This window comes from Pinus tabuliformis, chromosome 8 (genome assembly GCF_031772625.1).
Source record: "Pinus tabuliformis cultivar Carrire ecotype Pingquan chromosome 8, CPIR1, whole genome shotgun sequence".
NCBI lineage: Eukaryota > Viridiplantae > Streptophyta > Pinopsida > Pinales > Pinaceae > Pinus > Pinus tabuliformis.
Window position 1 is genome coordinate 1,040,018,864 of NC_142294.1, and position 26,957 is coordinate 1,040,045,820.

At 41.2% G+C, this 26,957-nt stretch overlaps 1 protein-coding gene across 2 annotated transcripts in view; it reads left to right on the top strand.

Moving 5' to 3' along the window:
- The window catches only part of LOC149238909 (ferrochelatase-2, chloroplastic-like), a 385,049-nt gene that overhangs the window by 98,891 nt on the left and 259,201 nt on the right, over positions 1 to 26,957 (top strand). For both annotated transcript variants that reach the window (XM_089373228.1, XM_089373227.1), the window contains exons 4-5: positions 19,112 to 19,255; positions 20,297 to 20,398. In XM_089373228.1, coding sequence (XP_089229354.1) covers positions 19,112 to 19,255; positions 20,297 to 20,398 — 246 coding nt within the window. The remainder of the gene's footprint in view (positions 1 to 19,111; positions 19,256 to 20,296; positions 20,399 to 26,957) is intronic.

A 26,957-nucleotide genomic window follows, 5' to 3' on the forward strand; every position in this document is an offset into this window, starting at 1 on the left:
CCTTTGCCATCTCACCCGTATACTTCTTGAGCGGATCTGGATCTACGGGTACAACTACCACACTGTCGACATAGGTTTTGAGATTGTGCTCATCCAGAAGGCATGAGATCCTTGCCTTCTAGATCAAATAGTTGGATGCTCCATCCAACCGATCCAGATCTCTTAACCCACTAGCTGCCATCTCTGCCAACGAAACGTTGAAATGCCTCCTCTCTCCTCTGTGCAACACTAGGCTAGCCTACTCATTCCCTGCTGGAGTTAGTAGATCTACTCCTCTCTGCTGTTGCTCAGTAGTAGAGAAATCGAATTCCCTGGCTCAGAATTCTCTAAGGAAGAAATTCCCTTAACAATGTCTCCTTCTTCCTTCTGATGCTTTTTTGCCCCAACAACTGCTACAGAAAAATGCGTCTCACTAGAAAACTGCTTTGCGGTGCTCCCTTTTGTGAAAATTTCTGAATCTAACACATCAGAAACCCCTACTGCAATGTTTGGTTTACTATCTCCTACTTGTTCTTTACATTAACAAGTTATTTAATAACATAAATATCGAAGTAAACAAAATTGCAACCTTCATAGATATACAGATCAACAACTGAAATAAACTAAGACAACACAAGGGACATCTATATTTTTGGACAATCTTCACGGGAAAATCCAATGTGGGAAAACCAGTGCAGCAGATATGAAGGTTTTATTATTACTCAGGTTTCGTGAATACAACTAGGGTGCCAGAAATGGCTCACCCAATAGAGAATGTCCTCGGTAGTAGTACCTCTATCTGGAGATAGATATTCCGACAAATCAACAATCGAATGATCAACCCCACAATGACTCTGACTGTTCCTTGTGCTAGACAGCGAAAGCTGCTCCAAGCCTGCTCTGGAACTGCGTCACCCTCTCTCGGCTGATCTGCTCTTAGTCTACCCCACAAAATCTCCCCAACGCTGCCTCTTAAGGCTTTTGCGTCAACCTCCTGCGTCCTCTGTGTCAGCTTCTATTGCCGCTGTGTTAACCCTTCTAGGGCCTGCGCTATCTCTCCCGCACTGTGCTACCTCTCTACTATGTATTATTCAGTGTCAGATGAAAATACCTTGCTGAACTACCCCTCGCTACACCTGATAACTAACTCGATTTCCTTAGCAAACATCGCCCCATAAAATCAAATTCTTGATCTCTCTTGGTGTGTCTCAAACTGACCCTCAATCCTCCTCTTATACTTTTCTTGTTTACGATTCAATGGCCGAGATTAAGTCCCTAATCAACGACTAAGATTAGATATGGCTCGATCCTCGTTATTTAGAACTTTCTCACCCATATTATATTAATACACATTAATATTTTAATTTTCCTAAGTTTAGACTTAGGAACCCATTAAATATGTTAATTATTTAATATCTCTTCATCCGGGTGGAACTTCTCCAAACGATTTCTAGGTCTTGGATATCTCATGTGCCTTAGCCTCTTGTTAATTTTAGGTATGTTTTATGCTAGAGCAATTTATTTAATTTCTTTTCCATATTAGCAATCACATCAGCATAAAGTAAACTGCAGATAGAACATGAATATAAATCGCAGAAGACAAGCCAAGACAAGAGGACACAAGATGTGGCGCATGCCAGGGACAAACCCCACAATGTGTGGGGAAACCCTTGATCAATTCTTCTTTTATGTTCTTCAAAGTTCAGCAGAGAAAGAGAGAGAGAGAGAGATAGTACATTTACAACAGAAGTCAACATTTTGACTTATCTAGATTTGAGCATAGATCATCTCCTATAACGATGAGATCATTTGAAGACATTCTGCTTCAACTGATTCTCCAAGATGACTCCTTCACCTATCATCGTTCTGCTCTCATCCATTTGCTGCACCTGATCGTGTAGCACCATTATGCTGTATCATCATGTTGCTCATGATCACTGTGCTGCCCACACATCATGTTGCCCATGACCTCATACATCATGCTGCCCATGCGTTGTGCTGCCTCATGATTCTATCATGCTGCCCATGCGTTGTGCTGCCTCATGATTCTATCATGCTGCCCATTCATTATGTAGTGTTGCTTCCAAAACTCATTGAGCTGTTCTCAATCATCATGGATCTGCACCTATCTGATGTGTACTCAATGACTGTTATGCTGCTCTCATTATACAGCATCACATTGCTACCCCAAATCAACAAGTATGTTGGGAATGACAGATCCGGTCTTTTCATTGTAATATACTCCTTTAGTATGGCTGTGGGGTTTCATAGATCTTCTTTGCTGTCTGTGCATCAACATGCTGCAACACTATAACACTGTCATCAGACTTAGCTGCTTGCTATGGCTTGTAGCCTAGGAAAGCAGCTAGGGTATAGATCTGAAATCCTCCATGTAGTCTTACACTACACAATCACGCTGTCATCTACAGTAATCCGTTTTCAATATATATATTTCCTGAGTGTGAAAGCTGTGCGTGTATGTATTGACTGCGTGTATATATATATTACCTGAGTGACTGCGTGTTGCTTGAGTGACTGCAAGTATATATATATATATATATATTCATTGAGCTGCGTATCCACCTGGGTTGTGCGTATGTATATTTATTGAGTTGTTGTTGCTTCGTATCCACATACATTCATGAAGTTGCTGCTTACATCACTGCATGGACAACATATATATATTGCATATATTATAGCGTTCCATTCCAGTTAGCAATGATGATCTCGGATAGGCTATTCTAGCCTTCTACTATCCTCACACTTCATGAAGAATCATCACATACGTAACAGTCTCTCTATTTTGTAATTTTGTGATGCCAAATGGATGACGAAATCCTTTGCTTCAGTATGCGGATGCACGTGATGGGAGAGATAGGGCTCCTCTAGTCCTTAAATGGCTTCGGTCTCTATGGTACTGATCTATCCATCCAATCTGCGGCTAGATTGGATCTACAACCCAACAGTGTTCCCATGAAACCCTTCTCTCGTTTATCCTTTCACTCTGCTTTCCTTCAAGAACGAATTATGATTGAATGTGTGTACGCATATTGCTAAGGCATCATCCACGTTTAAGCTAGGGCATTCATTCCCATATGCGTATTATGCGTGGTATTGTATCTCCTTATGTATTGCGTTCTCCTCATGATCAACATATAATGGCTGCGACTCTTCCATATGACAATGGAGCAGATTTATCACGAGACTATCTTACGTGAAAGGAACAACGTATTCCCTGATCTGTGTATCAATGTACAACATCAACGTATTCCCTGATTTGCGTATTAATGGTCTCCATTAACAGTGTATAAGGTCCAACGTATAAGGTCTCTGCGTCCATCATCATAAGCTTGCGGCTTATTGCGGCTAGGGTGTTACAGAAGTTAGGGCATCATCTTTAGTTTAGCGTACCTTCTTGTGTGTCTCTCCTTCACCAAAAACCCAAGACGTGGTGAGGAGGAGATCACATGAAGTGTGTGTTATGTTAATGAATCCAAATCCTCTCTTATTTATACTAAAAGCATGGATGATTGAATAGACATGATGTTTGGGTTTCTAGGGCCTACATAAGAGCTAGTCGGCTTGATAATAATTACATAAACAAAATAAATTCATATCTCCATAAACACTTATCGAAATCGGATGATCTTTGGATCAATCCTACACCTCTCAATGAGAAGGATCCAATAAAAATATCAACTGCCATAAATAAGCTGACCCACATGGAGTTTGGCCCTAGTTGCCAATTTAACACTCCCTCTCAACTAGGGAGAACTCCATCCGTTGATCCATAAGTTCGACTGTACTATCTCTGCCATCAGTGCCCTGCACTACTCTGCCCAGCTCTGCATAGAATGTACCACTCCTACCACTGGTCCCAGACCAGTATCATTGATACCAGATCAATGGAGGTCATCCTGGCATAGGGAGTACGGTAGATACAACGATGCATCCATCGGTACTACTATGGTCCCTAACTTCATTTCCCTGCTCATTGATCAGATGAGAGGTACTTCCCATGAGTCCCAGACTTCATGGGTAGGATGCCTCGACAGGAGAACTAATCAATCCTGTCCTCACAGGAGAGCACATCAATCCTTCTACAATCGCCATGGAGAACACATCAATCCAGGCCTCACAGGAGAACACATCAATCCTACTACAATCGCCATGGAGAACACATCAATCCATGCTTCACAGGAGAACACATCAATCCTGCTACAATCGCCATGGAGAACACATCAATCCAGGGCTCACAAGAGAACACATCAATCCTGCTACAATCGCCATGGAAAACACATCAATCCAGGCCTCACAGGGGAACACATCAATCCTGCTACAATCGCCATGGAGAACACATCAATCCTGCTACACAGGAGAGTGAATCATCCTGTTCCACAAGAGAGCGAATCATCTTGTCCCACAAGAGAGCGAATCATCTTGTTCCAGTGCACACCACCAAGGGAGGGTGAGTCACCCTGTGGTTGTATGTTGCTCCAGTAAGAACCGCAAGCCCGCAGAGCTCCAAGAGCTCAATGTATGCAACATGTAGGACCCTTGTACAAGGGTTTCTTGATGACTCCAAGTCGTTCGGGAAAATCACAAATTTGATCTTCCCCGGGGCTTTGACAAAGTGTATCGACCTGTACATCATCTTAATGCGAAGGAGCCTCCTTGCTCATCGACTTGCCATATCCCAGATAAGGCAGTATCTGATATCTATCTGCTGGAGCAATTGTCGAATACGGGATTCCTCAATAATCGAATCCCACCTCTGGTTGTTACAGAGAATCACAGTGGTACTCAGCATGTGTGCAAACAGCTCACTAAAGAGCTTCCCCAACTAGGCAGCTTCATACGAGATCATACTCGTAGATATGTATCCGGTCTCGGCGGTGCTTACAACAACCGACTTCTGCTTCGTGCTTATCCATGATATTGAAGCAGAATCCAAAGAGAAACAACATGAAGAAGTGCTCTAGTGATCCTCTAAATTGTCTGCCTAATCAACATTCAAATAATCATGCAGTTTCATATTTTCGGCAATGTATCTCAATCCATGAGAGATTGTGCCCTGAAGACATCTCAAAAGATTCTTGGCACCAATCCAGTGAGGCTCATCCAAAAATGACTTCCCTGCAAAACATATGTCCGGAATCCAACTCCCTCTTACTTTTGCAAATGAGAGGGTCTGCAACTGTTAGAAATAGTTCGTCCGCATAAGATGCCGATATGAGAAGTCTATCATCCAGAGCCTTCGGATAATGATTTGGATCAGTTTCACTCCTTAGTGAATCTCAGCTTCATCAAACAGCTATCAGTGCTCTCATACTATGCCATGGGTGTTTTGCTTCAAGCCATAGAGGGCTTTCTTCTATCTGCATACATGAGATTCCCGTTCATGAATCTCAAACTCCACGGGTTGTTTCAAACCTGTGGAACTGCTACATGAGGGGGATGGTCCCCTTGTAAGATTTTCCTTTGATACATCTCAGACATGTACTTTCATGCTCTTTTTGAATTTGGGCTTCCCTGTCACCATCTGACTCACAGATCTTCGGTGCTATGTGTCAATAGACATGGTCCGCAATGGACTTCCTGTAACTTAATACATCCCTGAACTTAAAAGCATCTTTGAAAATTCTATTTTCAAACACGTACCTTTCCATCGACGAATGTCACCTTTGAAACTTCGACTTCCATTACTGGGGTTCCTTGCTTCCTTGAAGAGTCGGCCGTGTCTTTGATGACTTGCATCTCTGTCATTCAGACACTCCTTTGCATAAGGGCCGAACTCATAACCAAGACATCTACCTTTCCTTCCACCCTTAGATCCGAACTTCCTAATGAAGTGATCTTTAGGTATGCCATCAAAAGTTCTGTTGCGCCATTCTGATAATATGCTCTGCTTCGACTTCACCCTAAGTGAATTGTGAAGAACCCATTGATCCTTTTGTCTTGTCCCAACTGTCTTTGGTGATTGCTCTTTCACTCTTGCTTGGGCATTGTCTTCACCTCAGCTCTGATACCATGTTAATTTTAGGTATGTTCTATGCTAGAGCAATTTATTTAATTTCTTTTCCATATTAGCAATCACATTAGCATAAAGTAAACTGTAGATAGAACATGAATATAAATCGCAGAAGACAAGCCAAGACAAGAGGACACAAGATGTGGCGCATGCCAGGGACAAACCCCACAATGTGTGGGGAAACCCTTGATCAATTCTTCTTTTATGTTCTTCAAAGTTCAGTAGAGAAAGAGAGAGAGAGAGATAGTACATTTACAACAGAAGTCAACATTTTGACTTATCTAGATCTGAGCATAGATCATCTCCTATAAAGATGAGATCAGTTGAAGACATTCTGCTTCAACTGATTCTCCAAGGTGACTCCTTCACCTATCATCGTTCTGCTCTCGTCCATTTGTTGCACCTGACTGTGTAGCACCATTATGTTGTATCATCATGCTGCTCATGATCACTATGTTGCCCACACATCATGTTGTCCATGACCTCATACATCATGTTGCCCATGTGTTGTGCTGCTTCATGATTCTATCATGCTGCCCATTCATTATGTAGTGCTGCTTCCAAAAATCATTGAGTTGTTCTCAATCATCATGCATTTGCACCTATCTAATGTGTACTCACTGACTGTTATGCTGCTCTCATGATACAACATCACATTGCGACACCAAATCAACAAGTATACTGTGAATGATAGATCCGGTCTTTTCATTGTAATATACTCCTTTAGTATGGCTGTGGGGTTTCATAGATCTTCTTTGCTGTCTGTGCATCATCATGTTGCAACACTATAACACTGTCATCAGCCTTAGCTGCTTGCTATGGCTTGCAGCCTAGCAAAGCAGCTAGGCTATAGATTTGAAATCCTCCATGCAGTCTCAAACTACACAATCAAGCTGTCATCTACAGTAATCCGTTTTCAATATATATATTTGCTAAGTGTGAAAGCTGTGCGTGTATATATATTACCTGAGTGACTGCGAGTATATATATATATATATATATATATTCATTGAGCTGTGTATCCACCTGGGTTGTGCGTATGTATATTTATTGAGTTGTTGTCGCTGCATATCCACATACATTCATGAAGTTGCTGCTTACATCACTGCGTGGACAACATATATATATTGCATATATTACAACGTTCCATTCCAGTCAGCAACAATGATCTCGGATAGGCTATTCTAGCCTTTTACTATCCTCACACTTCATGAAGAATCATCCCATACATAACAGTCTCTCGATTTTGTAATTTCGTGATGCCAAATGGATGACAGAATCCTTTGCTTCAGTATGCGGATGCACGTGATGGGAGAGATAGGGCTCCTCTAGCCCTTAGATGGCTTCGGTCTCTATGGTACTGATCTATCCATCCAATCTGCGGCTAGATTGGATCTACAACCCAACAGTGTTCCCATGAAACCCTTTTCTCGTTTATCCTTTCACTCCGCTTTCCTTCAAGAACGAATTATGATTGAATGTGTGTACGCATAGTGCTAAGGCATCATCCACGTGTAAGCTAGGGCATTCATTCCCATATGCATATTATGCGTGGTATTATATCTCCTTATGTATTGCGTTCTCCTCATGATTAGCATATAATGGCTGCTGCTCTTCCATATGACAACGGAGCAGATTTATCACGAGACTGTCTTGCGTGAAAGGTACAACGTATTCCCTGATCTGCGTATCAATGTACAACATCAGCGTATTCCCTGATCTGCGTATTAATGGTCTCCATTAACAATGTATAAGGTCTAGCGTATAAGGTCTGCATCCATCCTCATAAGCCTGCAACTTATTGCGGCTAGCGTATTACAACAGTTAGGGCATCATCTTTAGTCCAGCGTATCTTCTTGTGTGTCTCTCCTTCACCAAAAACCCAAGACGTGGTAAGGAGGAGATCACATGAAGTGTGTGTTATGTTAATGACTCCAAATCCGCTCTTATTTATACTAAAAGCGTGGATGATTGAATAGACATGACGTTTGGGCTTCTAGGGCCTACATAAGAGCTGGTCAGCTTGATAATAATTACATAAACAAAATAAATTCATATCTCCATAAATACTTATCGGAATCGGATGATCTTTGGATCAATCCTACACCTCTCAACGAGAGGGATCCAATAAAAATATCAGCTGCCATAAATAAGCCGACCCACATGGAGTTTGGCCCTAGTTGCCAATTTAACGCCTCTCCACCAAATTTGATGGCTAGAGCACATCCGATGCTACCAAAAATCAACACCCTCTTAGCGAGAAATGTGCTCTAGTAATGCTTCATCATAGAAACATCACTCTGATCTTCCTCATCGGTACCTGTGCTGATGCTTGGCCTGCTGCCCCACATCCCCTGCACTGCTGCTTCCTATACTGCTTCCCATGACATTGCCACTGTCACTGCTAGATCTGTATTGCAACTCCCTCTCAACATGTTGCATCATGATGCCCATAGCACTGCCACTGCTAATTGCTGCACTGCATCTCAGTTACCGATAAGTAAGTTACTGACTTCACCCAAACACTAACATCCTGGTCAGTCTGGAAGCCTCGTGATGCTGAAGCTACCTTTGCTGCTATCCTGTGCCGCCTCTGCTGCCACTGCGCTGCTGCAACCTCTTCTCTGCCTCTCTCACTGCTGCAACCTCCATTGTGCTGCTACTAACTTCTGGACTCAAGCACTGCGTTGTTGCTCCATCACACCTTGCTCCACCCGACACCTGTCATCATGCTACTATCGTTAAGTGTTGAAGTTTCTAAGTTTACTTAGTTCGAAACCCTCCATGCACTTTATCTGATTTATTTCTACCTACTTGTTATTTTCCTTAACAAGTTATTTACAATGTAAATACTGAAAATAAACACTAGTGCATGCTCAACATATTACAAATCAACAACTAAAAATAAACGGAAACAAACACACCATATGACACCATTATCTTTGGACTAATGTCACTGAAAAAACCCAATGTGGGAAAACTGGTGCAGCTATCTGAGGGTTTTCTTATTGAGCAATATTAGAGTAGAATCTGGGTGCCGAAACTGGCCTACCCAACAAAGAATTTCCTTGGCAGTAATACCTCAGTTTTTGACAAATCTATTGGCTAAAACCCCGGATAATCCTTCCGGCAGCTACTCAGCACCAATTTGCCCCAGAAACCCTAGCGTCTACCCAATTTGGACTGCGTCAGCCTCTCCTAGCCCAGCGCTGGCCCTGTGTCAGCACCAGGAGGCCCTGCACCAGCTCTCTGACCCTCTGCGTCAGCGACGTTAGTCTCTCTGGTGCTTTGCGCAACACTTAGCTGCCTCTGCGTGGCCCTGCGTGAGCACTTGTTGCTCCTGCGTCACTCTCTCTAGCTACTCTGCTCCTCTCTCGACACTATCTCTGCCTCTCTGTACTCAATGCCCCTCAGCTGCTCTCTGATCACTGATTCTATCTCTCTTAGCAAACCTCGCTCTAGAGAATAGAATGACTGATCACTCTAGTGTATTTTCCAAGTGACCCTCAAGCCTCCTCTTATACTTTTCCTGTTGACATCTCAACGACTGAGATTAAGTCCCTAATCAACGGCTAAGATTAGATCTGGCTTGATCCATGTTTTTTGGACCATTCTAACATAGATTCATATTAATACACATTAATATTTTATCTCCATTAAAATTATTAATTATTTTAATATCTCCTGGTCTGTTTAGAATCTGCCCAAACCCTTTCTGGGTATTGTAGATCTCATGTGCCCCAACCTCTCCACCAAATTTCGTGGCTAGAGCACATCTAATGCTACCTCAAATCAATACTCCCTCTTAGCGAGGACTGTGCTCTAGCAATACTCACTGAGTATTACTCTCATCATCCGGCATTGGTACCTATGCTGATGCTAGGCCTTCCTGCCCAACATCCTCTGCACTGCTGCATCCTATACTGCTGCCCATGGTTCTGCCACTGCCACTGTTGCATTTGTACGACAGCTCCCTCTGCATCCGTGATGTTGCTGGTCCTTTCTCCCAGCATTGCATCTGCATTGCACCTCCTCTCATCATGCTACATCGTGGTGCCTATTGCTGCACTGTAACTCAGTTACTGAGAAGTAACTAATCTCCCAATCTGACCTCCCTGTTGGGCTAGATACACCCACTGATGCTGAAGCTCCCTCTGCTGCTGACAAGTGCTCCCTCTTTGACCTCTGCACTGCTACAACAACTCCCTGCATCTCACATCGTTGCACACCTCTTTGTGCCATCCTGCACTGGTGCAACACTCTTGTGCCTTTCCCACTGCTACAGCCTGCTAGCCTCGCGCTGTCTCGGGACTCCTGCAATGTAGCTCTCTTTGCCGCTTCATCCGCATCCATCTCTACCCGACTTAGCCAGTCCTGCTACTCCTCTTCGGGGCTCCCGTAGCAAGGTCTAATCCAAGAGGCCAGAGACCTGGAGGATCTTGCCCCTCATCGCCCATAGTCCGCTTGACTACAGCTCGATGTCTCCCCACTTCTTCTTAAGTGGCGCGTGTGCACTCATGGCACAGTCATTGTTTGTCAAAACTTCCTTCTCTGCCCTTGCTGGTGCTGCCTTAGTCTCGGAAGACTCTTCCTTACTCTTCTTCCTTAGACACTGGGTTGCATAATGACCCAGCTCCCCACAGTGGAAGCACTTGATCTCGGAGAGATCTTTCTTATTCCGCTTTTCTTGCTTTCCCTCAGATGCTAGGGCCACGTCTTCCTCCTCCTGCTTGACTTTGATCCCCTTGCTGCTGCTACCCGTCTTCGACTAGCCTCTGATCTCTTCCTGGCGAACAACTGCCCACATCTGGTCCCAAGGTGGAAGTGTCCCTCTGCCCAGTATACTCTGGACAAATACTTCCCAGTCTTCTAAGACAACATTCAGGGTTGTCCTCCCCATTAGTTCCTGATCTAGTGTCGCCCCTATAGCAGTCAACTGGTCTTGGATCTCATTCAGTTCTTCGAGGAAGGTGTAAATCGATTGTCCTTTCTTCATCTGATACAACCTCATCTGATTCTCAAGCAACATTCTTCTTTGCACAGAAGTATGCTGGTACAGCTTCTTGAGAGCCTCCCACATCTCAAATGCCATTTCCTTCTCGACTATGTGTGGTACTACATGATCCTTGACCCTGTCAAGGATAATGCTCTTGGCCCTCGCCATCGCCTCCTCGTACCTGTCATTATCACTGGGGTCGTCTGGGACAACTATTCCCTTTAAGGCGAAGTTCTTGACACGATTCCTGTCAAGTACGGATAAGATTCTGGCCTTCCAGACTGTGAAGTTCGATACTCTGTCTAGTCTATCCTGGTCTCTTACTCCATGTAGTGCCATGATACTTCTCTACTTCCCTCCTAGAAGTTCTCTGTTCGACTCCTCTCGAGTCTCTACTTCCCGTCTGGAAGTTCTTTTCCGGGCTCCCTCTGAGTCCTGATTTCCCTCCTGGGAATCCTTTTGACGCTTGTCGAGATGCCCCCTACTCTGATCGTCTTGTGCAACGACACCACTGATCTGGGTTCCTCGGCTAGAAACCTTCGGTAGCAACTCCTTTGGCCCTGTCCTGTCAGGTACTTTTCTGACTACAGTACCTCACCAACTCCACTCTGCAATATTCCTGTAGCCTTCTAAACCCCAACAACTGCCTATCTGTGGACTGCGTTAGCCCCTCTCTGCATCACGTTGGCCCTATGTCACCTCGGATGGGTCTGCGTCAGCCCTGAAAAGCCCTGCGTCAGCCCTCTGGCCCTCTGCGTCAGCAACGTTGGCCTCTCCGAGTCTCTGCGTAGCTCCCCGCTGCCTCTCTGTGGCCCTGCGTGAGCCCTGGCTGGCTCTGCGTCACTCTCCTTGCTTGCTGCACTGCTAGAAACAACTTCTATCACCTAGAGATCACTGTTTTCTGCTGTTATTGCTCCGCTCGGCTGATGTCCTTTAGTCCTCTTGTGATCTGCAATCACCCTCTGATACCATGTTGAAGTTTCTAAGTTTACTTAGTTAGAAATCCTCCATGCACTTTATCTGATTTATTTCTACTACTTGTTATTTTCCTTAACAAATTATTTACAATGTAAATACTAAAAATAAACACTAGTGCATGCTCAACATATTACAGATCAGCGACTAAAAAGAAACAAAAACAAATACATCATATGACACCATTATTTTTGGACTAATGTCCCTGGAAAAACCCAATGTGGGAAAACCGGTCAGCTATCTGAGGGTTTTCTTATTAAGCAATATCAGAGTACAATCTGGGTGCCGAAACTGACCTACCCGTAACCCAATAGAGAATTTCCTTGGCAATAATACCTCTCAGTTTTTGACAAATCTATTGGTTGGAACCCCGGATAATCCTTTTGACAGCTACTCAGCACCAATCTTCCCCAGAAACCCTAGCGTCTGCGCAATTTGGATTGCGTCAACCTCTTCTAGCTCAGCGTTGGCCTTGCGTCAGCCCCAGGAGGCCCTGCGTGAGCTCTCTGACCCTCTGCATCAGCTACGCTGGTCTCTCTGGTGTTCTGCGCAACACTTAGCTGCCTTTGCGTGGCCCTGGGTGAACACTGGTTGCTCCCGCGTCACTCTCTCTGGCTGCTCTGCTACTCTCCTGGCACTATCGTTGCCTCTCTGTCTCTCTTACTCAATGTCCGTCAGCTACTCTCTGATCACTGATTCTATCTCTCTTAGCAAACCTCGCTCTAGAGAATAGAATGACTGATCACTTTGGTGTGTTCTCCAAGTGACCCTCAAGCCTTCACCTATACTTTTCATGTTGACATCTCAACGACCGAGATTAAGTCCCTAATCAACGGCTAAGATTAGATCTGGCTTGATCCATGTCTTTTGGACCATTCTAACACAGATTCATATTAATACACATTAATATTTTATTTTCCCTAAGTTTAGACTTAGGGACTCCATTAAAAATATTAATTATTTTAATATTTCCTGATCTGTTTAGAATTTGCCCAAACCCTTTCTAGGTATTGGAGATCTCATGTGTCCCAACCTCTCCACCAAATTTCATGGCTAGAGCACATTTGATGCTACCCCAAATCAACATTAAGGGCTCCCGTAGCCATATGTGATCCAAGAGTTTGGGCATCTCAAGGATCTTGCCCCCGATTCTATAGTCCTTTCGATCTACAGCTCTAGATCACCCCACCTCCCTCTTGGAGATGTGGCTTACATCTTTGCCAAAATGAATGTCGAACTAGTTCTATTCTGCCTCTTTTACTGCTACCCCAACAAAACTCAAATCTGGATTTCTTTGGCGCAAGAAACCCTCTAAGGAACAAGCTCCTCTAGACTCCCTCTGAGTCCTGATTTCCTTAATACAAATCCTTCGACCAACTGTCGAATCAATCCTTTCCAATCCCCCTTTGCTGCTGCAACTCGGATATGGATTTCTTAGCTAGAAATCCATCGAGGTAGTGCTTCCCTCTACCTTGGTTTCGTCTCCTTAGACACTGTTCTATATTGACAGAACCAGTGTCCCACTAGCTCCTCAAATCACAATCTGCACAGCTCCCTTAGCCCCGACAATTGAAAGAATCTGAGCCCTTCAGGCTTTGCGCAATCACGGTGTAGGCTGAATTTGCTCCTCCCGGCTAACTGCGTCAATCCTTCCTGGTTGAGAAGGAAGACGTGGCTTTGTGTGAGCATGTTCTGCCCCTATGCCTCTACGCTCATCCTTCTCCTAGCTCAGAGTGTTGAGGCAGGCTCTGCATGAGCCTCTGCGTCACCCTCTTTTCACTGTGTCACTCCTCCTCTTGCCTCTTTAGCTCTAGAACAACACTGTCTCTTGGGATAGCTGCTTTGAAGAAATTTCAACCTCCACTCCGGTTATCAATTTTCCTTATCACTCCATGCATTTAGTTTTAAATCCAAGCATGATAAAAATCCTAAAATTTGGAAATGACAATATTTTCTGAAAACACAAATTTAGAGATTTCACAACTGCTGAAATTGTAGAAATAAAACACAACAAAATTATGACAGCCACACACAAAAAATAACACAGTGATTTTTGGTCAATATGACTTTGGAAAAACCCCCTACAACTGTTGGGGAAAACCAGTTTGAGAGCTATTTTTTAAGTTTGAAAATGCTTTTACAGAGAAACTGAAATACATAGTAAAAATTCCAGCAACCACAAATTACAACTTATCTCAATTTCCATGCTTGAACTCCACCTCGAAAATCGTGCCAATCAACAAACATGCAAAACATAATTTTCCAGCAATAAAACAACATTAAATGCTGTAAGGCCTGCCTCGAAAAAGTGCTAGGAACCTGTTGTACGGACTGTACAGATCGTTCGAATTTCAATAGTATGATTGCCTCGAAATTCGTGCCCAAATCTACCTCGAAATTCATTCCCTTGCTGCTGTCCTTCTTCATCAATTTTTGTGCCTTTCTCCTACTGTACGGTTTTGCTTTGGGATGCGTGCGAATAAATGCTGCTTCCCAGATTTGTTGAAATGTCTTCTTGTTGCTCTCCTCCACTTCTTCACTACTCAGAAATTTTCTCCTTGCTCTCTCTTCTCTTTCTCTCAAATTCTCATGATAGAATGAATTGATCTTTTTTCTTCTCTTCTCCTTTTACTCTCTAAATGACCTTTTGGGTTACCCTAAGATCTAATGGCTGAGATTCATTTAGATTTAGGGATGAGAAAAAATGTGCATTTAATTCTCACTTTCTATTTTTTAACTCACCCACTTTAAATAAAGACCCTCTTAGCCAATTATTTCCATAGTCACTTTTTCACTTTTCAATTCTTCATTGACTTTAATAAAGTCACCTTAAAATTAGAATGTAACTTTACCACTTATAAAGTCACTTTTAAATTAAATTGACTTTACCACTTATAAAGTCACTTTAGGAGAAAAGTACAAATAAGTTTTGACACTTTTCCTTATGCCAAAGATCAAAGCCTTAGGGAACCAGTTGTCCTCTGGTACCCAAATTTTAACATGCTTCTCTGCTGCAAATTCTCAAATTTCTTCGGCTGGTGTCTTCAGTCCTTATTGATCTGCATTCACTCTCATACCATGTGAAAATTTATGAATCTAACACATCAGAAACCCCTACTGCAATGTCTGGTTTACTATCCCTTACTTGTTCTTTACATTAACAAGTTATTTAATAATGTAGACATCGAAGTAAACACAATTGCAGCCTTCACAGATATGCATATCAACAACTAAAATAAACTGAGACAACACAAGGGATACCATTATTTTTGGATAATCGTCTCGGGAAAAACCCAATGCGGGAAAATCGGTGCAGCAGATATGAGGGTTTTATTATCAAGTAGATTTTGTGAATACAACTAGGGTGCCAGAAATGGCTCACCCAATAGAGAATATCCTCGATAGTAGTACCTCTATCCGGAGACAGATATGCCGGCAAATCAGCAACCAGATGATCAACCCCACAGTGACTCTCACGTTCCTTGTGTTGGACAATGAAAGCTGCTCGAAGCACTGCTCTGGAACTGCGTCACTCTTCAGGGACTGCATCACCCTCTCTCGGCTGATTTGCTCTCAGTCCGCCCCACATAATCTCCCCAACGCTACCTTTGAAGCCCAGTGTCAGCCTCTATGGCTTCTGCGTCAGCCTCTACGGCCTCCTGCTGCCTTTGCGTCAGCCCTTCTAGGGCCTGCACTGTCTCTCCTGCACTGCGCTGCCTCTCTGCTATGTATTCTTCAGCCTCGGATGAAAATCCCTTGTTGAACTGCCCCTCGCTGCAACTGATCACTAACTCGATTTCCTCAGCAAACCTCGCCCTAGAAAATCGAATTCTTGATCTCTCTTAGTGTGTTTCCAACTGACCCTCAAGCCTCCTCTTATACTTTTCCTGTTAACGATTCAACTACCGAGATTAAGTCCCTAATCAACGGCTAAGATTAGATCTGGCTTGATCCTCGTTATTTAGAACTTTCTCACCCATATTATATTAATACAGATTAATATTTTAATTTTCCCAAGTTTAGACTTAGGAACCCATTAAAAATATTAATATTTTTAATATCTCTTCATCTAGGTGGAATTTCTCCAAACGATTTTTGGGTCTTGGAGATCTCATGTGCCTTAGCCTCTCCACCAAATTTCATGGCTAGAGCACATCCGATGCTATAAAAAATCAACACCTCTGACACTAGTAAACTTCGATCTGGAAATATCTCTTTGTCGACTCACTCAGAGAGAGATTTTCCCACGAAAATTTTGCCCTCCTGGCCTGGATTGCGCAATTCCTCTAGTGTTTCGATTTGCTGCCTACGCAACGCTTCAACTTCCCTCCTCTTCAACGTTGGGTTCTTCTGGCGTTTCTCTCTTGCTTCTCCTGCGCTCTGATACCATGTGAAAATTTGAAAGACCCAAATTTCTACTGCAGCAACTGATTAAGCTTCTTCTATTTGTTAAATTATTGAACAAATTATTCACTGCATCCTACGATAAATACCGAAACTAATACACTGTAGCCTTCACCAATTAAAATTATATGCGGAAACAAGAACTGAGCAAGAAAGAAGTACACAACACAAGTGACAACGTTGTTTTTGGACAAATGTCCTCGAAAAAACCCAAAGTGGGAAAACCGGTGCAACAATTGAGGGTTTGTATTATTGAGCAGTATTTTTCTAAATACAATCTTTGGATGCCTTAGTGGCTATCCAATACAGAGAATCTGACTGGTAGAAGATTAGCGAGAAGTACCTCACACTATCACTGGCGATATGACACTGATCCAGGCCTTGGGTGGCTGGCCCCACGCTAGCTCTGCACAACTACTGTGTCAGCGTACAAAGTTCTGCATCAACCTCTCTGGGCATCTGCATCACCTCTTCCCTGATATCCTGTTGTCTGAAGCTTCGTTCCTCTGGCTCTCATGTCTCACACCCCGATTTCTTGCTTTGGAACTCGACTTCCCAGCTGAATTTCAGACTCCCTCTGAAGCTCTGCGCTGCTTCTACATGAGCTTACGCTGCCCAGTTTGTCCTCTGCACTGCCTCTTCTGGATTTGTCTCTGCCTCCTCTACGATGTATTCCCGAATCAGGAAACTCTCCAACCGGAACTATCCCTGTCCCTCACTGCAAGAAATCACAATGATCGATTCTCTAACAACTGTTGCGCTGCCCTCTCTGAGAAATTCAATCTCTTGATCTCTCTCCAATGTATTTTCCAAATCCCCATCGAAGTCTTTCTTATAATCCTCCAGTTGAGTAATCAACGGCCCATATTAGATTCTAATCAATGGATCAGATCATTTGGACTAGACTCGATCTGTCTTCTTCTAGAAGTTTCACCCTCAGTTTGATTAATACCGTTTAATTATTTTAATTTCCTAAGTTTAGACTTAGGCACCCATTAAAAATAATTAATTATTTTAATCAAACTGTCCCTGAGTGGAATTTCCCAAAACAATTTCTGGTATTGTGGAATACATGTGTCCTAGCCTCCTTGCAAATTTTGAGGCTTAGAGCACATCCGATGCTACTAGAAATCAACATTGGTCTTGGAGTGGCAAATAGGTCAAGGGTCGTGGTCTTGGTATTTGTCAATTGGAATCTCTATAAGAAGAAGAATTTGTTCGAGTTTTCCTCTCAAGTGGGAGAGGTTTTGGCGCTGGCTGATAGCCGATATTCTGTGCCTGTTGTCTCTTTATGGTTTATGCATTGGTCGCTGTTTGATGAAGAAGAACACTAATAACCTAAGTAAAAGAAGATCCTAATCTAAAGAAGTAAAAAGCACTCACAAGCAGTTACTAATAGAAGAGAAATTACTTAATCTCTATGCCCTAGATTTCTCAACAATTGTAATATGTTGAGTGGGTTTGTGTTCGTGTTGGATGACATATACTAGAATCTCTGGTGATGTATGGCATGGACGGATTGATTGTAAAAGATTGTTGACTGTATCTGATATTGTTTGGGGTAGAAGAATATTGTGCCTATAGGGTGGTACATGTGGTCTAGTTAGTAATGTCATACTCATAGCATACAATCTACGTTGGATAGATTTTGTGCAAATTCACATGTTGTGATTTTTTCTTTTATGAGTGAACATTCATTGTACGTTGACTTGATGGACACTGAGTCTGGTCACTTCCCCATTTCGACCTGGATACATATTGGTAGTGATTGTCCCTATGAAGCTCAATGATCCTTCAAGCTCCATGTTTCTTTGCATGAGTCTGATTTTTGATTCCCACCTCTGTCGGGGAGTGCTTGAATTTCTTGGTGGGAGGCAGCGATTCTCTGCACGGCAATGTTACTTTGTGGCTGGGGCAAGATTTTTTTGTGACTTAGGAAATAATAAAAATAATATACTATCGATATGTTTTATTATAATTCTCAAATAAATAAACTATGCAAATAATATATAATCACCAAAGTAACATCAATTATAGAAAACAATATTACGAGAATTGGTTGATAGGGGTTGCTCTTGAAAGACTGAATGTTGAATTACCAAATTGTATGGTATTTAAATTGAAATGCTATTTTAATATTGATTAAAATGGGATTTCATTATCATGCGTGCAAGTCTCTATGTATTAAATAAGTACAGATATATTTGTACCTGCAAACCAGAATTTGAAAATGCCACACTTTTTACTAATGCTATAATGATCTTTACAAGCCCTGACTATCTTGGTTGCATGTTTCTATTACTTCTTCAAACTCCGTCATATGCCACCTTATGTTGTCTATTTGCTCATGACTTCGTTCAGTTTGGAGCAAGGAATTTTTTTCAGATGGGGTTTAGCTTGAAAAGTAGAATTTCCTGCTTTATTTTCAATTTCAAATATTTTGTCCTACCTGTCATACAGTGTGGTGTTGCAACAAGGCTATATCAATATATTGGAGGCTAGACAAAATCAATGTGAAAGGAACTGGTACATGGTATAGAATTGAAATTGGGTACTAAAATATCTAGTTGGTGATTCTCTTTTGATTAGACTGATGAAGTAGACACTACTTTATTGGGCAACGGAGACATATATTGCTGACATCACAATGCTATTGGTTCTCTTAGCGAGTGTAGTGTCGGGTCAATTTCTTTTGGTAAACAACTGATTGGAGAAATGCATGGCAGGATATTATTCGTCTACCTAGATTATTTCGTTTTCTTCAAAAGCCTTTGGCACAATTCATTTCTGTGCTCAGGGCTCCTAAGAGCAGGGAAGGATATGCTGCAATTGGTGGTGGTTCACCTCTCCGAAGGATAACAGATGAACAGGTCTTGTTCTTCCTCATCCATCTTCACAAACTGTTTAAATTACAAACTTCGTTTCATTACAATTATAGAGAATCCTCGTCCAACATGAAATTGTATGCTTATATATGTATTTCATGAAATTTTGTTTTAAGGATTGCTAGTCATTCTTTCTGGGTTACAAGAAGTAAAGCTTCCTGCTTGGTAAATATGTTTGATCCAAATAAAGAAGCATACAAGGCAGTAAATATCGGTTTTACTGCTTCTAGTTTCATTCAGATTGTGTAGTCCACTCTGTACCTGATTTCAGTGCTAAACGGAAGAATACCAAGCACCAGTCTTGCTGGAGTTAATGAAACATCTTTGAAGCATTTTGTTGAGATGTTCTATAGTAAGGTATTGCAAGTGAAACTGATAATTGTTACTAGAGACATCTCAGTACCGTAGTTACTGTAATTGATGAACTTCATGAACGTCTTTTTCTTGATCTGTTGCATTTTTGGGTTTTGCGAAAGGAAAGACCCACTTTTATATGGTGAACATTAGTTTGTCTTCGTATATGAGCTTGTAAAGGAAGTAACTAGTAGTTTAAGAACCCCAGGAAATGTGTCTGTTTTGGTGCAAAAACATTGATGTTTTCTGTTTAAAATTAACTTTCAATGGAACACAACAAAACTATATTTCTATTTAAGCGCTAAGGAATAGCTTATGGGTTGATAACATGTTTCCTTCTATTTCAATAGTTCAAAATTTCTTTGCTTGCCGAATATATCACGTGACTAGTGATAAATTACATCATCAAGGGTCGGAAGTATATGGCTCAATGAATAAGTTTATGATTCTCTATTAAAACTAGATTGACTGCCACGTGTTTCCCTCAAGTTCAAAGTATGCCTTGACTGTTTAACTTAAATGAGTTCATTTTATACAAGCAAATTCTGTTCTCTAGTATAAGTAATTTAGTTGCAATACCCTATGTATGACTGTTTAACTTAAATGAGTTTATTTTATACAAGCAAATTCTGTTCTATAGTACAAGTAATTTAGTTACAATACCCTATGTAGGCTGACTCATTAAGGAAGGCTCTTCAACATAAAAAAGTACCTGCCAAAGTGTATGTTGGAATGCGATACTGGCATCCATTTACTGAAGAGGCTATTAAGCAGGTATTTTCTAACAAATGCTCTGACAGAAGCTGCCATTGCATGGGCATGCAAATTGATTTTTAATAAATTTTTTGTCACGTATTGCCTGTTTGTAAGGTTCTAATAGTTGGATTAGCTTCATATATAATTTTAAGACATTTATTTGCTGTGCTTGTGATATGGGCTGTGCAACACTTACAGCCTTAACAAATTTGAAGTTATTGGGGGTTGCTTTTTTTTTGCATTATTCAGGTTTTCGTTCTTGATCTTAACCCATCATTTGATGGCAACAAATATGTAATGGTTGAAACAAATTTAATATATTTAATGTGAATTTTTTTCAAAATGTGCATTGGAAAGAGAAATAGTATGCAGGGCACCTTACTCCTATTGTCAGATATTGATTTGGAATAATATCATCTTTCCCCATCACCCTATTTATAGATTGTCAATTTATTTGGTATGACATCATAGGCATAAAAAATAGTGTCGTCTATTGGGTGACACTTTCCTTTATACACGAACAACTCTCTTGAATTTATTAATATTTAGTAGATTTTTTATTTAACTTAAACAGTAAAGTTTTAACCTTTTATAAAGTACTCTGCTGTTTTCATGTATATTAACTTACATGCACAATTCGAATAGAAAATCTCTGGTTTATTCAGATCAAATAATTCATTCAAACTTTTCAACTTATAATATAAAAGGATAAATGCGATGAACCTCATTGAAGAGCGATGAACCTCATTTCCACATTATCCATCATGTATGCTAGGGATCTAGGCTTGTGAGTGTTTGAATCTATGTTTTTAGGATGGTTACACCCCTTTTCTATCACTAGACCATAACTTGGTAGACACTCACTTATATTCTCAAAGGATTGATCTTTTTCCCTATGTAACCAAGCAACCCATCTTCTTGCCTGTTGCCTCAAAATCTAGTAGGCCTTGTAGAGGGTAACCTACAAGGCAAAAACTAGAACAAGGGACAGCAATGAAGTGTGGCCCACTGTCACCATAACCACTGATTCCTGCTCTTTATGGACTTTCACCAATGGGGGGCTTCCCTTTTGGAGAGGTCACCTATGAGAGATATGCTAGGTTGTGTTGATTTTTCAAGTACAATAGATACAAGCACTAATTTCTGAAAATTGATAATTACTTTTAATGATTTAGATATTCTTTTCGTATTTCCAGTTTATCATTAAGCAATTACACTTGGTCAAACTGCCCTCTTGTCAAGTCTCCAATCAGCCCAACAAACTCGGCCCTGCCTGATCTACCTAAGCCAAAATTCAACCTTCCAGAAACTGCCCAGAAACTCGACCTTGCCGCCTAGAAATTGCTGCTCAGAATTTTGGACCTTTTGCCTAGAAACTCACATGTGTGAAGCTGTAGGATGAGAGAGAAACCACACATGCGAGGTCAAAGAGATAAAGAGAGAAAAGATGCTTGAGATGTTTTCGTCCTTCTTGTCTTCTTCTCCATCACTTAGATGCCTAGAAGATATCTTGTGTTGTGTGACATCGAATTGTCAAGTGCCTTATATATAGACTTCTGGATGGTCAAATGGGTATCTCTTCAACTGGGCCGACTTGATCTCTTGGAGGGCCTACTTGACCTTGTTTGGAGCCAAAAATTGAAATTTAAAGATTCAAAAAATTTTCTATTGAAGATGACATGAAGAACATGTCTAATATTTTTCATTACATAAATTTCAAGGGCTAAAATTTTAATTATGAAGACCGACCTTAGCTACAAAATTCAACACTCTCTCTTAGCTAGGGAGGTATTCATAATGACTATCCAGATGTTCTCTTGTTGACAAATTTCTCGAAGAAAAGGTTATAACAATTCATCATCAACATGAACATCATCCAATTACCATAATCCTCGTCAGCAACTCTGACCCATGGTAAATCAAAAGCATCAACTAGTCACAATAACTCTTGACAGTACCTCTGACCATAATTCTGGTCAATACCTATGACCCATGATGCATTATTAGCATCAACTATTCACCATAATTCAGGTCAGTGCCTTTGACCATGGTGTATAGACTAGTCTCAATTCACCATCATCTAGGTCAACATCCTTGACCCATTGTGAAACTCCAAAGGCCTCACTCTACGTGAGTAATTCTAGGTCTGATGCTTGTTGAAATTTGGGCAACTATGGGATGAATTTCCCTTGAGAAACCCTATTGCCCCAAAGGAAGCCCAATTGCCCCAAAGAGAATTTATATTGGTTAAAAGGGAAAATATTATTTTGGGGCACTCATCTTATTATCTAATGTTAAGGCATATGGTCAATATATTTAATATTGTCAAAAGTAAAATTTGAATTAATGATTCCCTCCAAATTAAGAAGAGAAACCCTATTGCCCCAAAGGAAGCCCAACTGCCCCAAAGAGAATTTATATTGGCTAAAAAGGAAAATATGATTTATAATGTCCCTTTTGGGGATTTTGTGGTATTTTCTTGAAAATTTTCTTCATAAGTATTTTATGCTAACATCATCACCAAAAACCCACGTAGTTGCCCCAAAATGCACTAGTAAATAACATTCCAAAAATTATACAAGCATGGCAGATACTTTGACAATTTGTAGATGTAAATCCACAAACTCAAATAACATCAGAAAATGCAGCACAAGAAATGAACCAACTTCATTTATTATAATATAGCATGCAAAGCACTATTGGAAACCACTCATTCTCCATCACAGGCTCAATATGAACCTCCAACTGTATCACCCCAAAAGGCTCATCATGCATACTGTGCACATCAATTGACTCATGCTCCACCATATGCTGCTCATGCTGAATCATCACTGATGACCCATCATCCTAAATGTCTCCCATAGGGCCCACTTACTGCTCACCATACACAGCCCAATATAAATCTGTCTTGCTGTCAATAACTCCACATGACTCATGCTCCTTAGAGGCATCCTCGAATGAACCCATGGACTCATCCAAAGAAGAATCTTCGCCTTGAGGAATCTCCTCTTGCTCTACCTCTATCATCTCCTCAGTGTCACTCGAGCATGAGTGATTAGGTCCCCAAGGTCCCTTGCAAATGAAGCAGAGACCCTTCCTCCTCAGCTCATTCTTGCTGCATGATCCACCAAACCTGAGCAACTCCTCCCTAGTCAGCTGTCTCTTGAATAGCCCAATGTTTTGCTCAACCAACCTTTCGGCCAGTTCATAAGCAATAGGTCAAACCATCTTCTCTCTCCTCCAAATAGACAACAATCGAGATTGCAACTCCCGACAAATGGCATCACGACCTCTCATACATGATGACAAGATGGACTGCATGTGTGCTATGACTGTGTCAGGATGTTGTTTCCTAATGCTGAAGAAGCATTGGAACATATGCAGGATCAAACCATCGCACTCTAGATCAATCATGAATTCGTAAGTCCTAGTTATGGCCATAATTTCCAAACCTGAAGCTTCTTCCCAAATGTAGGGCCCTAGGAGTTATTCAAGTCTTGCAAGGTTTCTACCATCAACTTGAAGACTCTCTTCATAACATCATCATTGTAAGGAGCTATAGGGGTGGTCAACATCATGATCCTACTAAGACAAGAGGCAACTGGAAGTGTGACCCCTTCACAAGGGTACTCCAAAATCTTGGGCTGTATTAAAGCTAGCATGGCCGGTTTCAAAGCCCACATCAAATTCTTCCTCTCTAACTGGTTCACTTCGGAAAGGAGTGCATCCAGTTCATCTATTTTGAAAAGGATTTTCACTGTGATCCTAATGTGTTTCAATTCTGTCCCAAGTGCAAAGATTTTGTGTCCTATTTCCTGTCCCCTCTGTAAATCTTTTGGCGGTTCTTGCTGGAGAAGGGTGTGGATCCCTTTTGAGAATGGTTTGCTGTTCTGTGTGGGTTTTTGGCCCAATGGTACATGGTGGTTAACTTCTATGTTGTTCAATCACCTCAATTCATTCATGAGTGTTGTGAGCCTTTCCATGGTTTAGTTTAATAAGGACAGTACATGGGATGAATTATACACAAACCGTGAGGATATTACATCATCATTGATGACATACTCGACTCAATACTTTAATAAACATGCCCTCTCATTCAATCATATACAACTTTATCCAATGGCTTCTAAGATTCTAGCCATACACCTATATCATGTAGACACCCAACAACTCCGCCACTCATGGCCATTGCAGCAATATAAGATACAAGGCATTTCTAAGTAACTTTGATATAAGGTACCATGCATACTAGCATATGACAAGTCATTACAAGGCTTGGTGCGTGGTTGAGAGTTCTGTCAACACTTCATTTGAGGGCTGTTGTGGGTGTAAGTGCATTGATTGATTTTACTCCACCAGTACAGGGGTGTAAATAACATACTGGAGTTCAAACTTAGTGCTCAGTCAGCCATGAAAAATACATATGTCATGAAAAATAGATCACTCAGATTTATTCCAGTACTGTCACATATTCGGAAATATTATCCTACACACATATATATTACTTTTCTGTGATCATTAAATTAATAACCATGCAACACAGTAAGTAGAAAATAGAACCTGGAGGTTTTCTGAGGTCTTTCTCATGTGTCAACAACTTGGATGTCAGTTGCTAGAAGCAATGGATGTCATTTGGTGCAAGCAAAAGAGTACGACGTACGTTTAGCCACAATCCTTGGTCTTCTTCTGCGCAGACTCCCTTTCTGTAGATAACACGACCAACAAGAGCCTTTTTGCTGTGGGTGTAACAATGGAAGATAGGCAGTAATTTCTCCTATCCTTGCTATCCTCGTCCAAGAATTTGTCCAAGCACATAATATTGAACCAACAACTTGTTATGCCTAGAATGCTGCTCTCTGAGTTAGCACACAGAATAATCGAGGCACCAATTTCTTCCAACACTTGCACGATGTCCAGTATGAAGATACTACTATGTCTTTCCTGTAGGTTATCTTTGGAGAACCTCATGAACAAGACTGATATATGCTCCCAGCTTCAACATGAAATAGTCACAGCCGGCAACAACCTCAGACTGGGCCTCAACACGTCCAACACTCATGAAAATACCACAAATCTTTGTCGACCCAGAATTTGCAGAGGAATCGCGCCCAATTATGGAAACAAATTAATGGCTCCTTGAAATGATCAGTCTGCATCAATTATGGAATGGAAAGCAATGCCTTGGCACCCAACCCTTCAACAAGACCACTTGGCCTTCAAGAATTTGATTGAAATTCTGTTTGTTAAGATCCTTGCTACAACACCTCCGGTTAAACCAATGAGATGACCAATACTGGGAATTCAGGCTCTCCTTCTTGTGCGTCCTTTCTGTTTTAAAATTAGAACTCGACCCTTCTGTTATGTGGAAAAATAATGCTCTCGGCCATGGAGGTTTCCGGGTCTGAAATGTACATATCACAATGATCTTCCAGCACTTGGTGCTACGATTGATGGCTCGGTCTCCTGAAGAAATACGTCCTTCCTCCTTGATTGATGCGATTTCTCCTATTAGATAACATTCTTTTGATATCCCTTGGCAATGTCTTTCAGCCTCCCTTGTCTCCAATGCTGGGCGTCGTTTGCCTTGGCCTCTTTCGCTGAAATTAATTCAATTCCCTTGTTGAAGGTATCACTGGGAGATTCGATGAAGGGAAAATAAATCTTGTAACTTGCCTTCTTCTGAAGGGAATAAGTTCCGCTTTCTGAATATAATCTCAGTCTCTATGTGGAAGTATTTATGCCCAGAGTTTGGTTTCAAAATGCTGAGCAGTTTTATCTTTGAAATGTTGAGCAGACCTCCACAAAATTTCAAATAAACCTAGAGTTGGAATAATATTCGGTTTCTTCAGCTCCAATTTTTTTTTTCGGCCTTGCCTTAGAAATAATATGGGCTTGCATTGTCAATTCCTGTCCTGAGTTGAATGGTCAATTCTCGGCCATGCTCACATTGATGAGGAAGTCTAGCTCCTTCTCAGAAGATGCCGCACGAGCCATTCAAAATCCTCAATTTGATGCTTAAAGTATTTATGACCTTCCTCCAACCTTAATACTTTTATGACTCTTCACAAATTACTAAAATTGGCCCCTTCAATTTTATAAATTCTACTTTGGATAATTTTGGCCCAAACAATATATTTGCCTAGACACAACTTTCGCCCTTTCAATGTTAAAATAAAAAGCCACGACCCACCAAGAATTCGGCCAATTTATCTTATGGCCCTTCAATAATGCGATGATTCCCCTTTTAAAAAATTAAATAAATTGGTCTTTTTAATATTAAACTTTGATTCAAATAATGCAACAATTTGAAAGATTAATATTCATTAGTCAATTTGCTCTTGGGCCAACAATTTGCTGGGCATTTTGTCAAACCAAAATAGCTGCAACTGAACACTGAAAACCCGTAGGATGAGCCAAGATCGATGCTTTGATACCATTGTAATGTCCCTTGCATGGATTTTGTGGTATGTTCCTGAAAATTTTCTTTATAAAATTTTATGCCAGCATCATCGCCAAAAGTCCACGCAATTGCCCCAAAATGCACTAGTAAATAGCATCCCAAAAATTATACAAGCAT